The sequence below is a fragment of the Oncorhynchus keta genome, chromosome 28, assembly GCF_023373465.1.
Source record: "Oncorhynchus keta strain PuntledgeMale-10-30-2019 chromosome 28, Oket_V2, whole genome shotgun sequence".
Taxonomy (NCBI): domain Eukaryota; kingdom Metazoa; phylum Chordata; class Actinopteri; order Salmoniformes; family Salmonidae; genus Oncorhynchus; species Oncorhynchus keta.
In genome coordinates this window covers 36,070,677-36,095,799 of record NC_068448.1, presented here as the reverse complement: position 1 = coordinate 36,095,799, position 25,123 = coordinate 36,070,677, and the positions used below count along the sequence as shown (strand labels likewise).

The following is a 25,123-nucleotide window of genomic DNA, read 5'->3' as shown; positions in this document are numbered from 1 at the left end:
GCTTACCCCCCTTGCAGATTTATTCTCTTGTCAGCAGTGGACCGGAGTGCCCATGGCCTGTCTGCCAAGGAGACCTGGGTCTCCTGTTTGTGTGTGTGCGCATGTGTGTCTAAGTCTATGTGTGTGTGATTGGGGGGAGGGTTTGCGGTGGGTGGATGTTTGTTAGCCAGTTCCATGGCTCTCAGTGAAGCAATGCATAGTCTCTGAGCCGTAGCACCCCCACACCCCCCACAACTTAATCGCCGTGCCCGTAAAGATGCCCCGTAGATTCTAACCTCCTCCATCCCTCCAACTCCTTTTCCACAGCCGTTTCTCCAGGGACGCAGCGGCTGTCCCGGCGGCTTCGGTTTTGCTCTCGGGGTTGACAGCGAGAGTCGTTGAAGAGACAGCCTGACGTCTTTACGACTTATTCAGTGAGCCGTGGTTCTTTGCTCGGCGATCATTTCTAATCTCGGGGTGACCGTAAAGCTGCTCCTCAGAGAACACCGAGCCCCGTAAGAGAGAAACGGTTGCAGGTCATTACCTCACGTACTGTGAGAGTAGCCACTTTACCCCGTTGGAGACAGCCAGGGTACTCCAAGATTTACAGCAAAGGCAATGTTCTCTGGGACAAAGACTTGAAGATAGCCATCGCCCAATCAGTAGAAAGTTAGCGATAGCGATCGCCCAATCAGTGGAAGAGATTAGCTGTTTCTGTGGTTATTTATTTACCTGCCCTCGTCACAAAGTACTTAGTGCCATTATTACGGTCTGCACACTATTATGTAGCATCTACAGGAGGGTTCATATTATGCAGATGAGCTCCAGATGCAGCTATTTGAGGCTGAGGTTAAGAGGGCGTGATTAATTGTTATGAACCGTTGTGAAGTGTTATTAAGCATTATGAATCATCTCGTCCCCAGACCCCACAGCTGCGGCCACCACCATCCCCACGGCGGAAGATCGCTCGTCGTGTGACAACACTCCCTTCGGCTGCTGTCCCGACGGCAAGACGGCCTCCAGCAGCCCTGAGGGAGCCAATTGCCCCCGTAAGTAACCCCAAAACCTCCCTCCTTTTCTCCCCCGCTCCCCTCCCCGACCTCCCCACCCCCCTTCTTCAACTCCGTAAGTAGGCACCCATTTTGAATATGAAACAATATGCTCATATTGAATCTGGAGCTGCGTTGCTTCACTCTCGCCACGCAAACGGCAACGTAAATAGTCACTACCGTCCATGAAGTGCGTTATGTCAAACCACAATTGTAGCCCGCCACATCACGAATGATGAAACGCATCGTGAATATCCTTGTGTGTCGGCTGTGGCAAGGTGCTAATGATGATGTCACACCCACCCATCACCGATCGATCGATAGCTCATTCAGCCAAACTGTTACCAATAATAGAGCGTCTCGCGCCTTAATCAATATGCCGGACCTATTTCTCCTCCCTGGGTAGGCCTGTCAGCCCAGATATCACAGTCATTAGGATGGGAATGACAAGTCTGTGGCGACCAGCCAGGTGCAATATCTATCAGCGGAGCGTCTCGCTGTATCTTCCTCCTGTATTGACAAAGTGTCAGTGATCTCTCTGAGAAGAGCTAACCGCTAGTCGCTAACACCTGTCGTCTGAAGCCTTAGATGACAGCGTTTATCGGGCGATATGAAGTTATCAGAAGGTGTGGAGAAATTGTAGTGGTGCACTGTTGGACATAGTGACATACTAATACTTTGTTGCCACATCATTTAACCATCTGAATAGTGTAGAAACTGTATGTTATGCTAAGTTTTATATATTTGAATGAAATGTGCATGTTTTCCCATGTAATACTACACTTCCAATGCAAGTTGCAGGAGGCGAGTTAAACTTCGATGAGGCCTTGTAACTTTCACAGTTCAAAGTGATCTGATAGTCATCCCTCTCTTCGTCCGTCACGGATCCTGCTCGTCTGATGTTTGTCTTCTAGATCTGATCTATCTCTCTCCTCCCGTCTTCTATCTCCTTCCCATCCAAACCTCCCCCATTTGCACCTTGTCGATAGCCGCCCCGTTAGAATTGAACCGATGTGCGACCAAAACAAGTCCTTATCATTGTTATCATGCAATTTTAACCAGCCTATGTCAGTCACCGGTTTGGCGACATTAGGAGACAATTATGGCTATCTGTCACGATAATCATACAAGTGCTCTTCCCTTTTTCCCAGGCAAACTCCGAGCAAGGCACCATGATTGATTTGGGCAATTTGTTCGGCGATCCACGGCATGAAACCTCAGCATCAGTGCCTCCCCCTCTCCTTCTCTCTTCCTTTATGCTTTATTATACTCTTCTCCTTCACGTTGTCTTCAGTGTCGCTGGCACTGTGTTGGCGGAACAGAAGCGAGAGGCCATAGGGGGTTGATGGGTTTTGAACAGGGAACGGGGATGTTTAAGGGCAAATGGGGGAATGTCTTTGCCGAAGCCAGGGACTTTGAACAGTTTCTTCATTTTAACTATGTGTGTTGTCTGTCTAACTGATCTCTCTCTACTCAGTCCTCCGTGCCTCTGCCAACTTTTGGGACGAGTCTCGGTCTGGTAAACTCCAGTCCACTTCCGCTTTTCCTCCTCCTCCTCTTCCCTTCTTCTTTCACTCCTCCATATCCCACAATCCACACTTTCCACTTTCATCGCGGCCAGTCACAGGCTCCACCCCAACTCCCTACAGCCCCACCCAACCAACCAACCAACCAATCAACAACGACCACACTAACCCTCCTTCCCACATATGCACACACACTCCATCACTAACCCCGGACTGGCACTACCCCAAACGGTCACTGTCTGAAGCTGAGGGCGGGTGGTTGGAGGCACCGCATGCCTTTTAGGCACGGGAAGTAGTGTTTTTCTAACATGTGACACCATTTCCTGCCAGCCACCATGAGGTTCAGCGGCTTCCTGCACCTAGACCAGGTGGAGGGCCAGGAGGTCTTCTACACCCCAGAGATGGAGGATCCCAAGTCTGAGCTGTTTGGGGAGACGGCCAGGAGCATCGAGAGTGCTGTGAGTAGCAGCACTAGGAGCCATAGATAGGCTACATTCAGTGGTTCATCGTCAGTCTGTCGAGAAAGTGTACTTTGTCAAAGCTAGGGCTGTGCGCGTGCATGTATGCTACTCGCCTCCAACAGCATGCCAGCTGTTGTATTGGTATCACTGGCCCCCGCCGAGGCCTAATCTACCGCCTCACAACACTGTGTGTCTGTGTGTGTGTGCATCGTACTCCTCGCAGGGGCCAGTTGTGGCATTAGATAGCGACACAATGCCCCCTCTAGCCCTCTGTGTGTGTCTGGTAGAGACTGTGTGTGGATATCACCTAAGGTGAAAACTAGAGAGGGGGAGAAGTGGCCATGTGTCTGGGTCAGTGTGCCGGTGGGGGGATTTTGAGAGACCTGGCTTGTCTGGGCACACACACGCACACACACTGAATGTAGACACAGATTGGCTTTGCCACACTGCCTGCAGTTCCATCCTCCACACAGCAGGGGCCCCCTGTGCAATAATTCCAGCATGCTATTATGGATAATGGAAGAGAGTTTGGAAAGAAGTGGAGTGGGAGTGTTGTCTCTCATCCCGTACGAGCAATGTTGAGTGAACAGAGGAGGAAGAGAACAGCAGAACTAAGTGTACACTTCAAGATCATTTGACGTGTGGGTTAGCAGCAATATGCACTGATTCAAATGAGGTCAGGCACTTGGTACAGTACCGTATGTCTCCCTTAAGGTATCAACTTGAGTCGGTCGAGTGAGATACATTATGAATGTTATTCTCTGGTTAGTAGGGAAGCCATGTGGATTGTGTACAGTTGAGCTATTTCCTTCCTGACAATGATTTAGACCTCAGGTTGGGCACCGAAAACACGCACACACACACACACAGTGTGAATCGGAAGCTAAACCAATCAGCAGCCAGCGTGCATCACGCTTACCTGACATTTACAACTGTCTCTGAAAAAGAACATGTTCATTTAATTATTCCCCAGCTCCAGTTAAATGTCAATTTGTGCACCCAGACTAGGCCCAATGGGGTTCTACACAGTTGTAGACCTATCCACTGACATAGGTGCATCCCAAATAGCACCCGACTCTCTATATAGTGCATTACTTTTGACCAGGGCCCGTAGGGGTCAGTGTAGAGCCCCATTTGTGATGTAGATATTGTCTTCCCCATTCTTCTGGAGAACGAGTTCACTGCACTCAAATTGAACGTGCCACTGCACAGAGGTTATCACCTCGCTCATTGATCATTGCTGGATATTTATTTGGCACAAAAAGGAACATACGGACTGAAACAGACTACCTGAACTTGTCCAATAAGAAATGCTTGATTTAGTTCTCCTTTGAAAAATGTATTGCTTTGGTGTGTACTAATCCATGTGTGTTTCTTCCTGCCTGGCTCAGCTGAACGAGTTGTTCCGGAAGTCAGAGGTGCAGAAAGACTTCATGAGTGTCCGCGTCCGCAGCCTGGCTCCCAGCAACTCCATCTTGGCCTTCGTCGAGGCCCACTTTGACTCAGGTAACACAGGACAGGACAGTTTTGGGACAAATCGTGGTAAGAAGAACAGTTGGCTTCAGTGGCGAAGGTGCATAAAAGGAATTCAGATATGATGTCATCTTTTCCAGCACTATTCATTCATCTTTTCCAGCACTATTCATTCTTAAACTAAGGCGCATGACATGGTTCAATGTGCCAATAAATGAGCACAATCAACTTTTATTTTTACATTTTTTTTTATTGTTGCCGTCTTGGAGCTAACATTGGGATGATATATACTGTGCTAATGCCCATACAAAAATAATAATAACAGCAAACTTTGCAAATGAGGCGTTTGTGGTAAGTACATGGGGCCACCATCATAATACACCTGGAAACTTCAAATCAAACGTTTTCTGCAAGAAAGTATTGAGGAAAATTATTTTTGGAATTTCAGTTTACTTCCTGAATTGACTGAATTCAAATGGAATTGACCCCAACCGTGATAAAACACACGTGTTTACTGTATGGCAAATGTACTGTCATGGCTAATGGTACACATTCTTTAAAAAAGACTGTTCCTATAAATCTCTTTTTCAATAATCACATAGTATGCCATCATATATAATGTTAGTGACACTTTTGTTACTGGTTAGGCTGCGGTCTTTATGGAAAGTGTCAAAATGATCATTTCCCCTCAATAGTTATTTTTCCTTTGATACCAAATTAATCTCTCCCTCACTAACATAATTGCTACGCGTTACAACAACACAGAAAAGTCATTACATTTTACAAAGCTCCTTGGCTTTGTCATTTTAAACCTTGGCTTTGTTATTTTCCTTTTTCTTTTATCCGGAGGGGGGATATATTTGTTATTGTTAGAGCCAAAAGGGACAAAACTAACAAAACGACATCAACAACAACCAAATCCTCAGAGTGAGCTTGGTGGCGTTGTATATTTGGAGCTGGCTTCATTTCAGCCCCTCCCCCCCAGAGTACTGTTAGTGAGTACTGTTTTTACCAGATTTGATCAGATACAAATCTCGCCCTCCTCTTCTCTTTTTACGGGCTTCGCTCAGCGTCTTTTACATTCGCACAGGACACGATGCCATAAAGGCGCTCTGCTCTGGCCAGTTAAAACAGCCATCTGTGGAAAACATTATGAGAACGATTAATCTGAACCTCAGTGGAACCTTGTTGGACGGTTGGAGGACAACTGATCCCCTGGGTGTGTTGTTGTATCATAGCGACCTCGATCGCTCTCTTATACATTTGCTGTTATGAGCTAAGGAGAGGGGAATACATTTTCTATGTTTTAGGATATTGCTCTGCCTGCTTGTTCAGTCTTTCTCAAACCGTTCCCCTGGGACGAGACGTTTCACAGTTCTGTTTTAGCCTCACCTGATTCATTAATCAAGGGCCTGATGATCAGTTGACAAATGGAATCAGGTGTGCTCGCCCTGCGATAGATTAAATACATGGGAGCACATAGAACAGCTGTCCTGAGTGTTGTTGTGAACGGCCTTGTCTCCCATGTTGTGCCACAGAGACCAGGTACACAGTGGAGGACATCGAGGGAGCTCTGCTCAAGCAGCTGAAGGCAGCCAAGGAGACGGCCATCATGGTGAAGAAGCCAGAGGAGGAGAACATTCGCTTCACCAACTACGGTAGGACAAGCACCTGCAGGATTGGCTTGCATTGTTTACTGTTATTGCAAATATGAAGTGGTATAAGGAGATTAAATGTATAAAAATTATTAAATAAAATGAAGGCATGAGTAGGCGTTTTTTGGTCGTTGAATAAAAAAAGTCCAAGACTTACGCTCTCCTTGACATTTGTTGTCTCTCTGAATGTCTCTTTCTCTCCATCAGGCCTCTCCTCCCTCCCCTACTTCACCACAACCACCACTACAACGGCCACAGCCACCACCCCCACTGCCAGCCCCTCCCCCTTCATCACAAGCCGTCCCCCGGGCACCACCCGCCGCCCTTACACCAGCCGCCGGACCACCACCGCCCCCACGCCAGTGACCACACCGGCCCCCACTACTACCATCACCCCCCTCCACAGGACCAGGCCTGTGCCCCACAACACCAAGGCCCAGCGGCCCTGCGACTCCCACCCCTGCCGCCACGGGGGCACCTGCGAGGACGACGGTGCCGACTTCACTTGCATCTGCCCCGCCGGGAGAGGGGGTGCCGTCTGCGAGAAACGTGAGTGTGGAGCCCCCCTCCTTCCTTCCTTTGACCCACATGCAGACGCACACACACACGCAGACACACACACACACACAGACACACACACACACTAACATACAGACACACACCCTAGGTAGTTTCTCTTCAGAGTTTGGGTCAGTGTCATTAATGATCTTTGAAAAGGAGTTGGAATAAAATGCATAAAGTTCAACACAATCCCATAAGAGAACATTAGGTTCCTATTGATGTCCTGAACTGACATTGCTGAGCTAGAACTGACCCCCTACCGTGCATTAAAGACAGAAATCTATACAGCTTATATTAGATTCCAATCTATTTGACTCAATAGACATCCAGCATCTACCAAAGTCCCTACACCCGCTATCTAAATAACCAATGAGGTTTGCGACCACTGAGCACTTTACCAATCAACGCTAAAGTAAACTCATATCAAATCAGCGTCTGCTGCTCCGAGCCACAAAATCAAGCTTGGAGTGCCGTCGGAGCACTCTGAGCTTTTTCCTTTCGTTTCTCCTCTTTGGTGGTCTCTGATAAGGAACCACCTCACACAGCTGCATCTTAACATAATTGACCCTAATTTCTTTGATAGGGATTAGTTGGTAGAAATCAGTGTGTGTTTGAGTCGGAGTGTGTGTGAGTGGCTAAGTGACGGCTGCGGCACAACACCGTAGCCTCCCTTGGATCAATCAAATCATTAGATGAGAGGATTTCATCAACCACCATTCTCCCTAGACGGAGAGAGGCAGCTCAGGAGTCTGTTGAGTTTGGCGAAAAGGATGAGAATGATGATATAATAGTGTGTGTGTCTGTGTGTGTGTACAAAAATCTGATTATAAAGTCAAAAATACGTCATCATGCTGTCTTTTCCTCCCTGACGATACACACCAGCACACATTCTGTTAGCCACGGGTTCTCTCCTTCCGTCTGTTTGTTGGGCCAGAATAGCTAATAGGCTCTTGTCTCCAACTGTTTAACATGTACCGACCATAGAGTTGGAAAGAGGGCCCACCCCTTATCTTTGCCATTGTCGCTTCTGCCACGGGCTTCGTGGTTAGCGTGTTTACCTCTATCCAACTCTATGGTACGAACATTACACCTTATACAGTATGTGACACCCTCCCATCGCCCCTGTTTTCTTAGTGATCAAGTACTTCATTCCGTCGTTCGGGGGTAAATCCTACCTGGCCTTTGACACCATGAAGGCTTACCACACGGTCCGCATCGCCATGGAATTCAGGGCCGCCGAGATGACGGGCATCCTCCTCTTCAATGGCCAGGACGGCAAGAAGGACTTCCTGTCTCTCACCCTGGTCAACGGCAAGGTGGAGCTCAAGTGAGTTGACGGGAGGAGGGGATGAAACAGAAAGGAATAAACCAGGAAGAGATTCAGTTAACAGGGATGTGAAAACAGTGAGCTGTAGATGGACCCAGAATGACATAAGCTTGGTTTTGTTTGGGATGAATGAAGGGGTAGAGGCTAAAATGAGACAACTTTTAATAATTTACACATACACATACACATGCACACACTCTCGCTCTATTCACAAATGTGTATTAATACGTGAATCTCTCTCTCTCTATTCAGAAATGTGTATTAATACATGAATCTCTCTCTATTCAGAAATGTGTATTAATACATGAATCTCTCTCTATTCAGAAATGTGTATTAATACATGAATCTCTCTCTCTCTATTCAGAAATGTGTATTAATACATGAATCTCTCTCTCTATTCAGAAATGTGTATTAATACATGAATCTCTCTCTATTCAGAAATGTGTATTAATACATGAATCTCTCTCTCTCTATTCAGAAATGTGTATTAATACATGAATCTCTCTCTATTCAGAAATGTGTATTAATACATGAATCTCTCTCTCTCTATTCAGAAATGTGTATTAATACATGAATCTCTCTCTCTATTCAGAAATGTGTATTAATACATGAATCTCTCTCTATTCAGAAATGTGTATTAATACACAAATCTCTCTCTATTTACACATGTGTATTAATACATGAATCTCTCTATTTACACATGTGTATTAATACATGAATCTCTCTATTTACACATGTGTATTAATACATGAATCTCTCTATTCAGAAATGTGTATTAATACATGAATCTCTCTATTCAGAAATGTGTATTAATACATGAATCTCTCTATTCAGAAATGTGTATTAATACATGAATCTCTCTCTCTATTCAGAAATGTGTATTAATACATGAATCTCTCTCTATTCAGAAATGTGTATTAATACATGAATCTCTCTCTCTCTATTCAGAAATGTGTATTAATACATGAATCTCTCTCTATTCAGAAATGTGTATTAATACATGAATCTCTCTCTCTCTATTCAGAAATGTGTATTAATACATGAATCTCTCTCTCTATTCAGAAATGTGTATTAATACATGAATCTCTCTATTCAGAAATGTGTATTAATACACAAATCTCTCTCTATTTACACATGTGTATTAATACATGAATCTCTCTATTTACACATGTGTATTAATGCATGAATCTCTCTATTTACACATGTGTATTAATACATGAATCTCTCTATTCAGAAATGTGTATTAATACATGAATCTCTCTATTCAGAAATGTGTATTAATACATGAATCTCTCTATTCAGAAATGTGTATTAATACATGAATCTCTCTCTCTCTATTCAGAAATGTGTATTAATACATGAATCTCTCTCTATTCAGAAATGTGTATTAATACATGAATCTCTCTATTCAGAAATGTGTATTAATACATGAATCTCTCTCTCTATTCAGAAATGTGTATTAATACATGAATCTCTCTCTATTCAGAAATGTGTATTAATACATGAATCTCTCTCTATTCAGAAATGTGTATTAATACATGAATCTCTCTATTCAGAAATGTGTATTAATACATGAATCTCTCTCTCTCTATTCAGAAATGTGTATTAATACACAAATCTCTCTCTCTCTCTATTCAGAAATGTGTATTAATACATGAATCTCTCTCTCTCTATTCAGAAATGTGTATTAATACATGAATCTCTCTCTATTCAGAAATGTGTATTAATACACAAATCTCTCTCTATTTACACATGTGTATTAATACACGAATCTCTCTATTTACACATGTGTATTAATACATGAATCTCTCTATTTACACATGTGTATTAATACATTAATCTCTCTATTCAGAAATGTGTATTAATACATGAATCTCTCTATTCAGAAATGTGTATTAATACATGAATCTCTCTATTCAGAAATGTGTATTAATACATGAATCTCTCTCTCTCTATTCAGAAATGTGTATTAATACATGAATCTCTCTCTATTCAGAAATGTGTATTAATACATGAATCTCTCTCTCTCTATTCAGAAATGTGTATTAATACATGAATCTCTCTCTATTCAGAAATGTGTATTAATACATGAATCTCTCTCTATTCAGAAATGTGTATTAATACATGAATCTCTCTATTCAGAAATGTGTATTAATACATGAATCTCTCTCTCTCTATTCAGAAATGTGTATTAATACACAAATCTCTCTCTCTCTATTCAGAAATGTGTATTAATACATGAATCTCTCTCTCTCTATTCAGAAATGTGTATTAATACATGAATCTCTCTCTATTCAGAAATGTGTATTAATAAATGAATCTCTCTATTCAGAAATGTGTATTAATACATGAATCTCTCTATTCAGAAATGTGTATTAATATATGGATCTCTCTCTCTTTATTCATAAATGTGTATTAATACATGAATCTCTCTCTATTCAGAAATGTGTATTAATACATGAATCTCTCTATTCAGAAATGTGTATTAATACATGAATCTCTCTCTCTATTCAGAAATGTGTATTAATACATGAATCTCTCTCTCTATTCAGAAATGTGTATTAATACATGAATCTCTCTCTCTCTATTCAGAAATGTGTATTAATACATGAATCTCTCTCTATTCAGAAATGTGTATTAATTCATTAATCTCTCTCTCTCTATTCAGAAATGTGTATTAATACATGAATCTCTCTCTCTATTCAGAAATGTGTATTAATACATGAATCTCTCTCTCTCTATTCAGAAATGTGTATTAATACATGAATCTCTCTCTCTCTCTATTCAGAAATGTGTATTAATACATGAATCTCTCTCTCTATTCAGAAATGTATAATAATACATGAATCTCTCTCTCTCTATTCAGAAATGTGTATTAATACATGAATCTCTCTCTATTCAGAAATGTGTATTAATACATGAATCTCTCTCTATTCAGAAATGTGTATTAATACATGAATCTCTCTATTCAGAAATGTGTATTAATACATGAATCTCTATTCAGAAATGTGTATTAATACATGAATCTCTCTCTATTCAGAAATGTGTATTAATACATGAATCTCTCTATTCAGAAATGTGTATTAATACATGAATCTCTCTATTCAGAAATGTGTATTAATACATGAATCTCTCTCTCTATTCAGAAATGTGTATTAATACATGAATCTCTCTCTATTCAGAAATGTGTATTAATACATGAATCTCTCTCAGAAATGTGCATTTACACATGTGTATTAATACATGAATCTCTCTATTTACACATGAAATGTATTAATACATGAATCTCTATTCAGAAATGTGTATTTACACATGTGTATTAATACATGAATCTCTCTATTCAGAAATGTGTATTAATACATGAATCTCTCTATTCAGAAATGTGTATTAATACATGAATCTCTATTCAGAAATGTGTATTAATACATGAATCTCTCTCTCTATTCAGAAATGTGTATTAATACATGAATCTCTCTCTATTCAGAAATGTGTATTAATACATGAATCTCTCTCTCTATTCAGAAATGTGTATTAATACATGAATCTCATCTCTATTCAGAAATGTGTATTAATACATGAATCTCTCTCTATTCAGAAATGTGTATTAATGTGTATTAATACATGAATCTCTCTATTCAGAAATGTGTATTAATACATGAATCTCTCTCTCTATTCAGAAATGTGTATTAATACACAAATCTCTCTCTCTATTCAGAAATGTGTATTAATACATGAATCTCTCAGAAATGTGTATTAATACATGAATCTATTCATTCAGAAATGTGTATTAATACATGAATCTCTCTGTGTATTAATACATGAATATTCAGAAATGTGTATTAATAAATGAATCTCTCTATTCAGAAATGTGTATTAATACATGAATCTCTCTATTCAGAAATGTGTATTAATATATGGATCTCTCTCTGTTATATTCATAAATGTGTATTAATACATGAATCTCTCTATTCAGAAATGTGTATTAATACATGAATCTCTCTATTCAGAAATGTGTATTAATACATGAATCTCTCTCTATTCAGAAATGTGTATTAATACATGAATCTCTCTCTATTCAGAAATGTGTATTAATACATGAATCTCTCTCTATTCAGAAATGTGTATTAATACATGAATCTCTCTCTATTCAGAAATGTGTATTAATACATTAATCTCTCTCTCTCTATTCAGAAATGTGTATTAATACATGAATCTCTCTCTCTATTCAGAAATGTGTATTAATACATGAATCTCTCTCTCTCTATTCAGAAATGTGTATTAATACATGAATCTCTCTCTCTCTCTATTCAGAAATGTGTATTAATACATGAATCTCTCTCTCTATTCAGAAATGTATAATAATACATGAATCTCTCTCTCTCTATTCAGAAATGTGTATTAATACATGAATCTCTCTATTTACACATGTGTATTAATACATGAATCTCTCTATTCAGAAATGTGTATTAATACATGAATCTCTCTCTCTCTATTCAGAAATGTGTATTAATACATGAATCTCTATTTACACATGTGTATTAATACATTAATCTCTCTATTTACACATGTGTATTAATACATTAATCTCTCTATTCAGAAATGTGTATTAATACATGAATCTCTCTATTCAGAAATGTGTATTAATATATGGATCTCTCTCTCTCTATTCAGAAATGTGTATTAATACATGAATCTCTCTCTATTCAGAAATGTGTATTAATACATGAATATATCTCTCTCTATTCAGAAATGTGTATTAATACATGAATCTCTCTCTCTCTCTATTCAGAAATGTGTATTAATACATGAATCTCTCTCTATTCAGAAATGTGTATTAATACATGAATATCTCTCTCTCTATTCAGAAATGTGTATTAATACATGAATCTCTCTCTCTCTCTATTCAGAAATGTGTATTAATACATGAATCTCTCTCTCTCTCTATTCAGAAATGTGTATTAATACATGAATATCTCTCTCTCTATTCAGAAATGTGTATTAATACATGAATCTCTCTCTCTCTCTATTCAGAAATGTGTATTAATATATGGATCTCTCTCTCTCTATTCAGAAATGTGTATTAATACATGAATCTCTCTATTCAGAAATGTGTATTAATACATGAATCTCTCTCTCTATTCCGAAATGTGTATTAATACATGCATCTCTCTCTTTGCACACGTGTATTAATACACAAATCTCTATTTACACATGTGTTAATACATTAATCTCTCTCTGTTCACACATCTCTTGGCAACTGTAAATCAAATCCTTCTTGAAATAAAAGAGAATAGAACATTATGTTAATGTCAATGAGTATCGAGCTCTAAGGATCACAGTGACTTGCTTATAAATAAAATTAAGTAAAGAAATATAATACCATACATTCTCAACCAAGTTAACTTTAGGTACAAATGTGACAGTTAATCAGATGTGGCTGTGCACCCATGAATCTCAAAACTGTTGCCTTTCTCCAGGTCTACCTTTGTATGCAGTATTGGTTTCTCATATCCAGTTTCCCATATCAACAATAAGCCTATTACTGCACTAAACAGCACTTTTTTCATAAAGATTATCCATGAAGCATATACACTGAGTGTACACAACATTATGAACACCTGCTCTTTCCATGACACAGACTGACCAAGTGGATCCATGCGAAGGTTGATGTCACATGTTAAATCCACTTCAATCAGTGTAGATGAAGGGGAGGAGACGAGTTTAAGAAAGATTTCTAATCCTTGAGACGATTCAGACATGGATTGTGAATGTGTGCCATTCAGAGAGTGAACGGGCAAGACAAAATATTGAAGTGCTTTTGAACGGAGTATGGTAGTTGGTGCCAGGCGCACCGGTTTGTGTCAAGAACAGCATGGGCCAGCATCCCTGTCGAACACTTTCGACACCTTGTAGGGGAGGGGCAGGACATGCAACTCAATATCAGGAAGTTGTTCTTAATGTTTTGTACACTGTGTATAAAGCTAATGTTTTGCTTCCCACCCCCAGGTTCAACACAGGTTCGGGCACAGGCACCTTGGTCAGCAAGGTCCAGGTTAAGCAGGGTCGCTGGCACCAGCTGGTAGTGACAAGGAACCGGCGCAACGCCATGCTGAGCGTGGACAATGAGACCCACATCGACGGCGCCAGCCCCCCCGGCACCGACGGCCTCAACCTGGACACTCACCTGTTCATCGGAGGGGTGCCCGAAGACATGATGACAGAGTAAGGCCTGACTTGAAGCATATACATAAGTAAATGTTATGTATGTGTGGTTATATATTATTATACCATGGCATTGTTGAATACTTGTTTCTTATTGGCTTAAAGGGTATTCTAGGGCGTGCATTATTTCCCTAAATGGAATAAATGGAACACATTTCTAGTGGCAAATGTGTTCAATTATAGCCATGGTATGATAATCAAGTCAGGGCTCTGTGCGTTCTCTGGAAAATAATGCAACTCAGTGGAAGGTCAGTTCCACAACGCTAGCCCGTCGTGGAACACATCTTCCACGTCGTTAATTATTTTCCATAGAATGCATAGCCCCTCAATGATTATCCCTTATGTATTTGGAGAAAAGATGATTGATGGAGAAATAAGATTTTAGTTGTTGAGTTATATGAAAACCGTTATGTCAGGAACTCTCCTGTAGTCACATAGTGGTTTATTGAGAAGCACATGCAATGAGCAGTGTATGTTTGTTTTTCTCCGTCGAGCGCCTGTGTGTGTTTTTCCACTGAGTCGGATGGTTGCCATTCACACACTCTCTCTCCCCCTCCCTCTCCCTGCCTCCATCCACAGTGTGAAGGAGAGAACCTCCATCGGTACGGGTCTGGTGGGCTGTGTGCGCATGCTGGACGTCAACAACCTGGTGTACAACCTGCAGGAGAAGAGCGGCAACGTGCTGTACGGCACCGGTGTGGGCGAGTGCGGCAACAATCCGTGCCAGCCTAACCCTTGCAAGAATGGCGCCCCATGCCAGGTCAAGGAGGCCGAGATGTTCCACTGCAAGTGCATCAACGGCTACTCCGGTGAGCCAAACATCTTTCTAACAACGGACCTCCAGTTCACCTATATATCTGGGATCAAATAGGATTTGTTTTCTTTGAAATACTTTGGCTGCTCCTGATTGAGCTTGCCGGCTGACGAAATGGAACCAATAACACCGGATTAGTCCCCAAAGTGCAATCCTCGCCCATCTTGCTTGCACTCCGGTCAGGCTCAAACAAACGCTCAAAAGTATACGAAAGCAAGCCAATACTATTTCAACCCCGTCTCTAGGGAATTCCCTGCAGCCAGGTTTTAGCTATTACGTCTTGTATAAGACTTTTAGGTGTGATGCAGTACAGAAACATTAAAGACTATAACCAAATCCCCTCGCCTGGACCTAGCCCCCTCTCGCCTCTTTTAGAGTGGTCACAGTCTGCTAGGTCTAAGCTAAGTGTTGTTAAATGGTACTAGCCACCCTCCAGGCCTAGTGAAGCTTGGCCCCTATAGCATTTAAATGATGCTGCTGCTCTCTGCCTCCAGCAGCACACTCCACACACACAGACTAGGAACCCGTTTGAGAGGAGAAATACGGGAGCTTTGTGGCTTAATGATTAGCCTATTTATGAACTTGGTAATGCTAAGACTGGGTATGTATGCAAAGAGGGAGAGACGAGAGGTAGAGAGGATGTGTGTGAGAGGGAGAGTAACAGAGATGGGGGAGATGGAAATGGATAGAGATAGTGAAATAGATGGCTATGGGAGAGAGCCTTTCTTCAGAACTCAGTGGGAGGGGTTCATTACAGCATTCTCCTCGCCTCAGGCGGCTCTGGATATGGAAATAATGATGGCTGAATTGGGATGTGTCCTGGCTAGTGTAGGGCAAAGCCATTTCACACATCCGGGAGCCATTCAAGCACCTCTCCCACATCCAGGAACTAAGGCTCCGTAAGCATAGCAAAAAGGCAGCAAAGGGTGCTTGGGTCTTTCCTTAATCTGCACATTTAATATTTCTAAATCCTATTAGAAAATGACCTCTTTTACTGAGGAAATCCATCATCATCCTCTTCTCACACGGAATGGAGGCAAAATGGTCTGAAAAGATTGGGTTGTATTTATTAGGGCATACCATAGTAAAGCGTTTCGTAATGGGAAATGAAAAAGAGTGTTTATTATTGGATAAGTTCAGGTAGTTTCAGTCCATTTCTTCACGTTGGTGCCTAATGAATACAACCCTGGTTTTTATAAAAGAAGGTGGTTTGAGTTCTAACTTGAGGTTGGATTTTTTTCTGGTGATGGCGAACTCCAGGTCCGACGTGCGCCGACACCCACAACCCGTGCGAGCCCAACAGATGCCACCCCTTGTCCCAGTGCCAGGTGCAGCCGGAGGGAGGGTACAAGTGCGAGTGTCCCATGGGTCGCGAGGGACGCCACTGCGAGAAAGGTACTGCCACCATCTTTAAAATAAGTATAACCTAGCGTGTGTGCGAGTATGAGTGTATCTGATTTGACATTTTAATGTCATATCAGCCCTACTTGAACAACAAACATTTTTCTCTCTCTCCGTGTCGTGACGCTCCATCTCTCCATCCTGCATCCTGAGGGATATCAAATGCAGAGAGAGATGGGCCACCGCCTCCAGCGTCTCCGGTGCACCGAGGAGCATCGCAATTGGCCAGTCGGGCGGTTAGCGCAGTCGTTTCGGTTGTTTGCGAGCCTTACCGTAGCCCTTCTCCGTCTCTCTCCCGCTCACATGTGTAGTGTTGAAATGCGTTCGCCTCTACTTAGCTCCACTGGGATGCGGGTTGAAGCGCAGGGCCACAGCTTGGGAGGAGATCCTAACACACCGGAGCTCCGTTTGAAGTTTAGCATTAGCGCTTTCAGCGATTATGTTTGCAACCGTTTTTTTTGCTCCCCCCCCACCCCGCCACATCCACCAAATTCTCATGGATGTTGTCGGAATATAAAAGACTGACTGAAGGTTGGTGTTCAAAAGTGAAGTCTATTTATTCGTTCTTAAGACACACAGGCATAGACACATACGCGCAGTCTCGCTCATACATTCACACAAAGACACACACTCCTAGCCCCACTGGGTTACAAGTCCCAGTTAGCAGGTGATTAAAATAAATTGGGGGGAACTGAAAATCACTGAGGGGAAGAGCGTCTTACGCGCTGAGGGCTTCGATGAAATCAATGAGATGACTAATGGCATCAATTCTCTGCCTGTGGTGATTAATGAAGAAGTCACTCAGCCTGAGTGTCTGGCCAACACCGGTTTTGGATCAGATAAGAGCGGCTTATGTTTCAGCGGCTTATGTTAAGGGCTGTGCTGAGAACAGTTAAAGGGATACTTCGAGATTTTAGGCAATGAGGCCCGTCATCTACTTCCCCAGAGTCGGATGAACTCGTGGATACCATTTTTATGTCTCTGTCTCCAGTATGAAGGAAGTTAGAGGTAGCATGCTAGTAGATACCCATAGACTTCCAGCCATTGCTCTAACGCTAGTTAGCATTGGCTCGCGAAACTACCTCTAACTTTCTTCGTACTGGACACAGACATAAAAAATGTATCCTTTAAAGAAAGGATCCCTCAGATCAGATATGAAAAAAAAAATGATTAAGTGGCAAATGCTTTAAAGGCTGTACTGGGAACATTTAAAGACAGGTGGTGTAGCCAACCAAGCGAAGCCCTGGGTAGACATTGTTGTATTGATAAGTATAAGAGTGCCACTCCCTAGTATTAGTCTGCAGACCACCATTCAACCACACAGAGCTGCTGTCCTGGAACTCCATTGTGATATTTTCTGTTCAAACCGTCTGTCGGTCTACTTTCCTTACCTTCCTTTACCTTGTCACTCACTAATCATCCTTCCTTCCTTTAAAAAAAAAAAAAAAAAGTTAAATGAAAGAATGTGATTGTTTCATAAGATTGTGTCTTGCTTTTCGTGTATTGTGTAGTTGATGAGTGTGCTTGTTGTTTGTTGATGCAGGGATCATCTGCGAAAGAGACCGTGGTCTCACCATTAATAAAGGTTCAATAAAATACAACCGGGATCTGATGTCACGCACTTATCTGAGTATCTGGACATTCTCTTGTGACGAAGCCTATGTAGTGTGTGTGTGTGCATGCCTTTTGTACGTGTGTGTGTGTGTGTGTGTGTGTGTAGCTCAAGGAACTGAAATCCTCTCCCCCTACACTCTGTAAACTGGCTGAGTTCCAAGGTAGCTCTTTCCTTTCCTTATTATGACAGCCGGTTTGACAGTTTGTCTGCAGCGGTGCCCCTATTCTCTTCTCCTCTGTGAGCGTTGTTAGTCGTCTCCTGCGCAATGGCTAATTAGCTTTCTCATCTCCGTCTGCCTCCCTTCCCCCACCCTGACTCAGCGAGCTAATCCTGCCTAATTACCAATGAAAAGAGCCTTGCAGCCCCAAACTGTGTGTCGCACACAGTCTGGGTGGATGAAGACTAGGCCATCCTTGTTATCTAAAACGGACCCCCTGGGTGGGTAACACCGAGTTCACCCAATGTCCCCCTGACTTGCTGCATAAGGCATATTATTGCCGTACACATGCAAAGTGCTGTCGCAAGAATGACATAATGCCTGTTGTAATGCATTCCGTTTTTCAAAACAAAAATGTTTCAGTGTCGGAGAAGAAAGGGGCCTACATGCCGTTCTTTAGCGGAGACTCTTACCTGGAGCTGAAGGGATTGCACACCTACGGTCACGATCTCCAGTAAGTCAAACGCTCTTTTCACTACACAGACTCTACGAATTACACACAAACGACAGCATGTTTCCACATGATCTACCGGAGTTGGTACTGAGGAGCTGTGAATTGATGTAATTGCAGATAGATACTTTAAGCTGTGCCTTGGGCAGAACAGTCCTATGGTGGATAGAGTAGAATAGAATTAAGTGGAACGGAACAGATTAATCGTCCTCCAGAGAAACAGAATTCTATAGAAATATAAAGTACTTCATTACATTTTGTATGTTGTCGTCTATGGTGGGAATCCTTGCCAGTCTTGTGTAGGTCACATAAAGGAACACACAAACACATAGAAGACATACAGTGTCTTGAGAAGGTATTCACACCCCTTGACCTTTTACACATTTAATAAAATAACGGTAGCGAGGCTATATACTCTGTTCTGGTACAGAGTCAATGTGCGGGGGCAGTGGTTAGTCGAGGTAATTGAGGTAATATGTATAGTTGAAGTCGGACGTTTACATACACCTTAGCCAAGTACATTTCAACTCAGTTTTTCACAATTCCTGACATTTAATTCCAGTAAAAGAAATCCCTGTTTTAGGTCAATTAGGATCAACACTTTATTTTAAGAATGTGAAATGTCAGAATAATAGTAGAGAATGATTTATTTCAGCTTGTATTTCTTTCATCAAATTCCCAGTGGGTCAGAAGTTTACATACACTCAATTAGTATTTGGTAGCGTTGGCTTTAAATTGTTTAACTTGGGTCAAACGTTTCGGGTAGCCTTCCACAAGCTTTCCACAATAAGTTGGGTGAATTTTGGCCCATTCCTCCTGACAGAGCTGGTGTAAATGTAAATGAGTCAGGTTTGTAGGCCTCCTTGCTCGCACACGCTTTTTCAGTTCTGCCCACACATTTTCTATGGGATTGAGGTCAAGGCTTTGTGATGGCCACTCCAATACCTTGACATTGTTGTCCTTAAGCCATTTTGCTACAACTTTGGAAGTATGCTTGGGGTCAATGTCCATTTGGAAGACCCATTTGGGACCAAGCTTTAACTTCCCGACTGATGTCTTGAGATGTTGCTTCAATCTATCCACATAATTGTCCTTCCCCATGATGCCATCTATTTTATGAAGTGTACCAGAAGCAAAGCACCCCCACAACATGATGCTGCCTCCCCTGTGCTTCACGGTTGGGATGGTGTTCTTCAGCTTGCAAGCCCCTCCCCATAACGATGGTCATTATGACCAAACAGTTCTATTTTTGTTTCATCAGACCAGAGGACATTTCTCCAAGAAGTACGATGTTTGTCCCCATGTGCAGTTGCAAACAATAGTCTGGCTTTTTTTAAGGCGGTTTTGGAGCAGTGGCTTCTTCCTTGCTGAGCAGCCTTTCAGGTTATGTCGATATAGGACTTGTTTTACTGTGGATATAAATACTTTTGAACCTGTTTCCTCCAGCGTCTTCACAAGGTCCTTTGCTGTTGTTCTGGGATTGAGTTGCACTTTTCGCACCAAAGTATGTTCATCTCTAGGAGACAGAACAAGTCTCCTTCCTGAGTGGTATGGTGGCTGTGTGGTCCCATGGTGTTTATACTTGCGTACTATTCTTTGTACAGATGAACGTGGTACTTTCAGGTATTTGGAAATTGCTCCCAAGGATGAACCAGACTTGTGGAAGTCTACAATGTCAGGTCTTGGCTGATTTTTTATTTACTTTCCCATGATGTCAAGCAAAGAGGCACTGAGTTTGAAGGTAGGCCTTGAAATACATCCACAGGTACACCTCCAATTGACTCAAATTATGTCAATTAGCCTATCAGAAGCTTCTAAAGCCATGACGTCATTTTCTGGAATTTTCCAAGCTATTTAAAGGCACAGTCACTTAGCGTATGTACATTTCTGACCCACTGGAATTGTGATACAGTGAAATAATCTGTCTGTCAACAATTGTTGGAAAAATGACTTGTGTCATGCACAAAGTAGATGTCCTAACCGACTTGCCAAAACTATAGTTTGTAACAAAACATTTGTGGAGTGTTTGAAAAACGAGTTTTAATGACGCCAACCTGTGTATGTAAACCTCCGACTTCAACTGGACATGTAGGTAGAAGTTAAGTGACTATGCATGGATAATAAACAGAGAGTAGCAGCAGCGTCAAAATGAGGGGTGGGGACAATGCAAATAGTCCGGGTAGCTATTTGATCAACTGTTCAAGAGTCTTATGGCTTGGGTGTAGAAGCTGTTAAGAAGCCTTTTTGTCCTAGACTTGGCGCTCCGATACCGCTTGCCGTGCGGTAGCAGAGAGAACAGTCTATGACTAGGGTGGCTGGAGTCCATGGCAATAAGTTTAGGAGTAAAAAATGGCTTAACAAGTCACACAATAAGATGAATGGACTCACTCTTTGTGCAATAATAGTGTTTAATATGATTTTTGAAGGATTACCTCGTCTCTATACCACACACATACAATTATCTGAGGTCCCTCAGTCGAGCAGTGAATTCCAAACACAGATTCAACCACAAAGACCAGGATGGTTTCCCAATGCCTCGCAAGAAGGGCACCAGGTAGATGGCTAAAAAAAAGCAGGCATTGAATATCCCTTTGAGCATGGTGAAGTTATTAATTACACTTTGGATGATGTATCAATACATCCAGTCACTACAAAGATGCAGGTGTCCTTAACTCAGTTGACATAAAGGAAGGAAAGGGTGTCTTTAAAACAGTTACAGAGTTTAAAATGGCTGTGATAGGAGAAAACTGAGGATGGATCAACAACATTGTAGTTACTCCGTAATACTTACCTGATTGACAGAGGGAAAAGAAGGAAGACTGTACAGAATACAAATATTCCAAAACATACATCCCCTTTGCAACAAAGTACTAAAGTAAAACTGCAAAAAAAAAACTTTTGTCCAGAATACAAAGTGTTATGTTTGGGGCAAATCCAATACAACACATTACTGAGTACCACTCTCCATATTTTCAATAATAGTGGTGGCTGCATCATGTTATGAGTATGCTTGTAATCGTTAAGGACTGGGGAGTTTTTCAGGATATAAAAAAAACGGAATGGAGCTAAGCACAGGCGAAATCCTAGAGGAAAACCTGGTTTCTGCTTTCCGCCAGACACTGGGAGATGAATTCACCTTTCAGCAGGAAAATAACCTAAAACAAGACCAAATCTACACTGGAGTTGCTTACCAAGAGGACAGGGAATGTTCCTGAGTGGCCGAGTTACAGTTTTGCCTGAAGTCTGCTTGAAAATCTGTCAAGAATTGAAAATGGTTGTCAAGCAATGATCAACAACCAATTTGACAGAGCACAAATACTTAAAAATAATAATAGGCAAATATTGTACAATCTAGGATGTGCAAAGCTCTTAGAGACTTACCACAAAAGACTCACAGGTTTAATTGATGCCAAAGCTGATTCTAACATGTATTGACTTGGGTGTGAATACTTATGTAAATGAGATTTTTCGGTATTTCATTTTCAATACATTCGCAGAAATTTCTAAAAACGAGTTTTCATTTGCCATTATGGGGTATTCTGTGTAGATGGGTAAGATTATTATATATATTTTTTATAATCCGTTTTGAATTCAAGCTGTAACACAACAAAATGTGGAAGAAGAAGAAGGGGTGTGAATACTTTCTGAAGGCACGGTCGTGTCACATTATGAAAAGGTCAGATAGACAGAACAACTGAAAGACAGACAAGCACCGTAGACCAGTGGCTAATACCAAGTCTGGCCTCCGTTCAGTGCCGGTATTTGCTTTCCATTTGTCTTTTGCCTGGCGTTTGTTTACTCGTGATGTTTGTGTTTTGTCTTTGCCTGGTTGTTTACCATTGTTGTTTGTGTTTTGTCTGCAGCCAAAAGGTCAGCATGACAGTGGTGCTCATGGCCAATGACTCCAACGGCATGATCTTCTACAGCGGCCAGAAGACGGACGGCAAAGGTGACTTCATCTCCCTCTCCCTCAACGACGGCATCCTGGAGTTCCGCTATGACCTGGGCAAGGGCCCCGCTGTCATCAGGTGGGCACCGCACTCGAACCCCATAGTGACTCCAGTCTAGAACCCCACAGTGATTTTACTCTAGAACCCCATAGTGACTCTCATCTAGAATCCCATAGTACTCAAGTTTAAAATTGCATAGCGACTAATCTAGAGCCCCATGGTAACTCTAGTTTAGAACCCCATAGTGACTGTAGAACATAGTCTGGACTCCTTGTTTGCCGGGTTATTTTGGTCTCTTTTTTGATTTTAGATTGTACTTGTGTGTGTTGTTTTGAGACGTCCCTAATCGTTTGTGTTTGTTCCTCTCATGCAGGAGTAAAGATAAGATCAAGATGGGCGTGTGGAACACAGTGAACCTGGAGCGGGCCAATCGAAAGGGAGAGATTAACATCAACGGAAAGGACCCAGTCAGAGGAGAGTCGCCGGTGAGACAGACAGAGAGAGTTAGCATGCTAGGCTTATCAGACGTCTTTATGATTAGCCTAGCTATTAGCATGCAAGGCAAACCGGCTATGAGTATGCTATCATACAAGGCAATATGCAGTCTTTGCTTGTGCTTAGCCTGCGCTACTGGGGAGGATGGGCCCGTCCGTGGTAATGTCTGGAGTGGAATTAGTGGAATGGTATCAAATACATCAAACGCATGGAAACCATTCCTCTGTTTGATGCCATTCCATTTGCTCCATTGCAGCCATTGTTATGAGCCGTCCTCCCCTCGGCAGGCACCTGTGATATGCCCTTATCAAAGGATGCGTTCAACTTAATGCATTGTATACTCCCAGAGTTCACTGTTGATAATACACCAGAGCTGACTCGGCAAAAAACATTTCCCTAGTTGAGAACGGGCATACACACTACCGGGGTTGTGTTTGAAAACACATTCCACTGTCTGCTGACAGCTCGTCGAGGTGAGAAATAGTTTGCTCCAGACGTAGAGGGCACGTTTGACAGGTTGTCTCTTATCTGGAAATTACTCTCATTTTTTTCTTTTTTTTTTTTTTTTTTTAAATCCTTTTTATCTGCCATATTCGACTCTGCTGAAATGTCTAAACAGTAGTACAATCTTGTTCCTATTTGTTGCATTCACGAAACATAACCTCTATGGCCCGAGTGGTATACATACACCCGTTAGTATGACTTAACTGATACATTTCAGCTCCGAGTGAAGCAAAGACCTTCAATAGCGTTCTTTGGAGATGTTGTATTATAGATGGGAAAGATGGAGAAAAGAAATAATGATACCCAAGCAGTAAACCAGATACATGGGCCTAAGTGAGAGAAATCTAATAGCTGGATGTGTCCGCAAGTCATCCAATTATATTAAACAGTGTAATTTGTGATTAGAAACATGTACACCCGCACGCATGTCAACTCCAAAGCCGCCTCATGCAAGATGCTCTGCTGTCTCCTTTTCGCTCTCTTCTTTTTTTCTTCCTGTCCTTTGTATGGTAATTATGTTTCACTCCAGCGACATGGGCAGAAAATCATATTAAAAGAGTAGAACAGGGAGAAGGGAAAAGAGAGAGGGGAGGGGGGGGGTGAGCGAAGGTTGGTGATGGAGGAGCTCAATGCGAAAAGGCTCCATGCAGGATTTAGTTGGCAGCTAATTCTCTCCTACTCCTGCGTTTACAATGACGAGGGGAGCCAGGGTGTCCCGCTGCACTCAGAGAGCGTCTTTGATATAGATATCTTACGAAAAGTAATTATACCTGGGATGGTAGTTTCAGTATTGCAGGATATCTTTCAACAGAACATTTTTGCCACAAATCCATGCATGCTTTCTCACACAAACAGAAAAAACACTGTCTGCAGTGGCTATATGGTGGATCTGAATTCTGTCTGAGCCACAGTGGTTCTAGATCCAGCTGCAACTTCCTTATTAAGGTCAATTTATCTTTTTCATTTATTTTGCGTGGCAGCCTTCTGACCTTCGGGCTTCACAGTTTGTGTTGTGTGGTTTTATGTTGGTTCGTGTGTGGTTTTATGTTGGTTCGATTTGTGTGTGTGTGTTGCATGACTCTCCGCACACCGACATCCGTTGTCCGCTCTCTCTTCTGATAACCTTTTTTCCCTCCTTTTCTCTTACTGTGTGCTGTCTGGAAACTAAGAAATCACGGAAGGTAATAAGTCCCATCCACCTTAGACATATTTCATTTCTCCACTTTCAGCTTCAATTTCATTTCGCCACTTCTCATTCCCATGCGCCACCATACGACAGTTATTAGACGATAGAACTGACAGGGGAAAAGGGTCTGTATTTAGTGCTACCATTTCATACACAGTACCGAAGTAGAGACATTTGTTAAAGAACTCGGTTTGGCTTTCACCTCAGTCCATCTGCTGCGTAGGCGGAGGGAGGGAG

The 25,123-nt window shown here is 41.9% G+C and overlaps 1 protein-coding gene across 1 annotated transcript in view; it reads left to right on the top strand.

The window, feature by feature from the left end:
- LOC118360591 (agrin-like) overlaps positions 1-25,123 on the top strand; it is a 285,805-nt gene that overhangs the window by 246,014 nt on the left and 14,668 nt on the right. Inside the window, 12 exon segments of the mRNA XM_052482905.1 lie at positions 903-1,028; positions 2,885-3,012; positions 4,407-4,521; positions 6,027-6,146; positions 6,351-6,692; positions 7,839-8,031; positions 14,038-14,253; positions 14,833-15,062; positions 16,328-16,462; positions 18,664-18,754; positions 22,615-22,779; positions 23,075-23,186. Coding sequence (XP_052338865.1) covers positions 903-1,028; positions 2,885-3,012; positions 4,407-4,521; positions 6,027-6,146; positions 6,351-6,692; positions 7,839-8,031; positions 14,038-14,253; positions 14,833-15,062; positions 16,328-16,462; positions 18,664-18,754; positions 22,615-22,779; positions 23,075-23,186 — 1,973 coding nt within the window.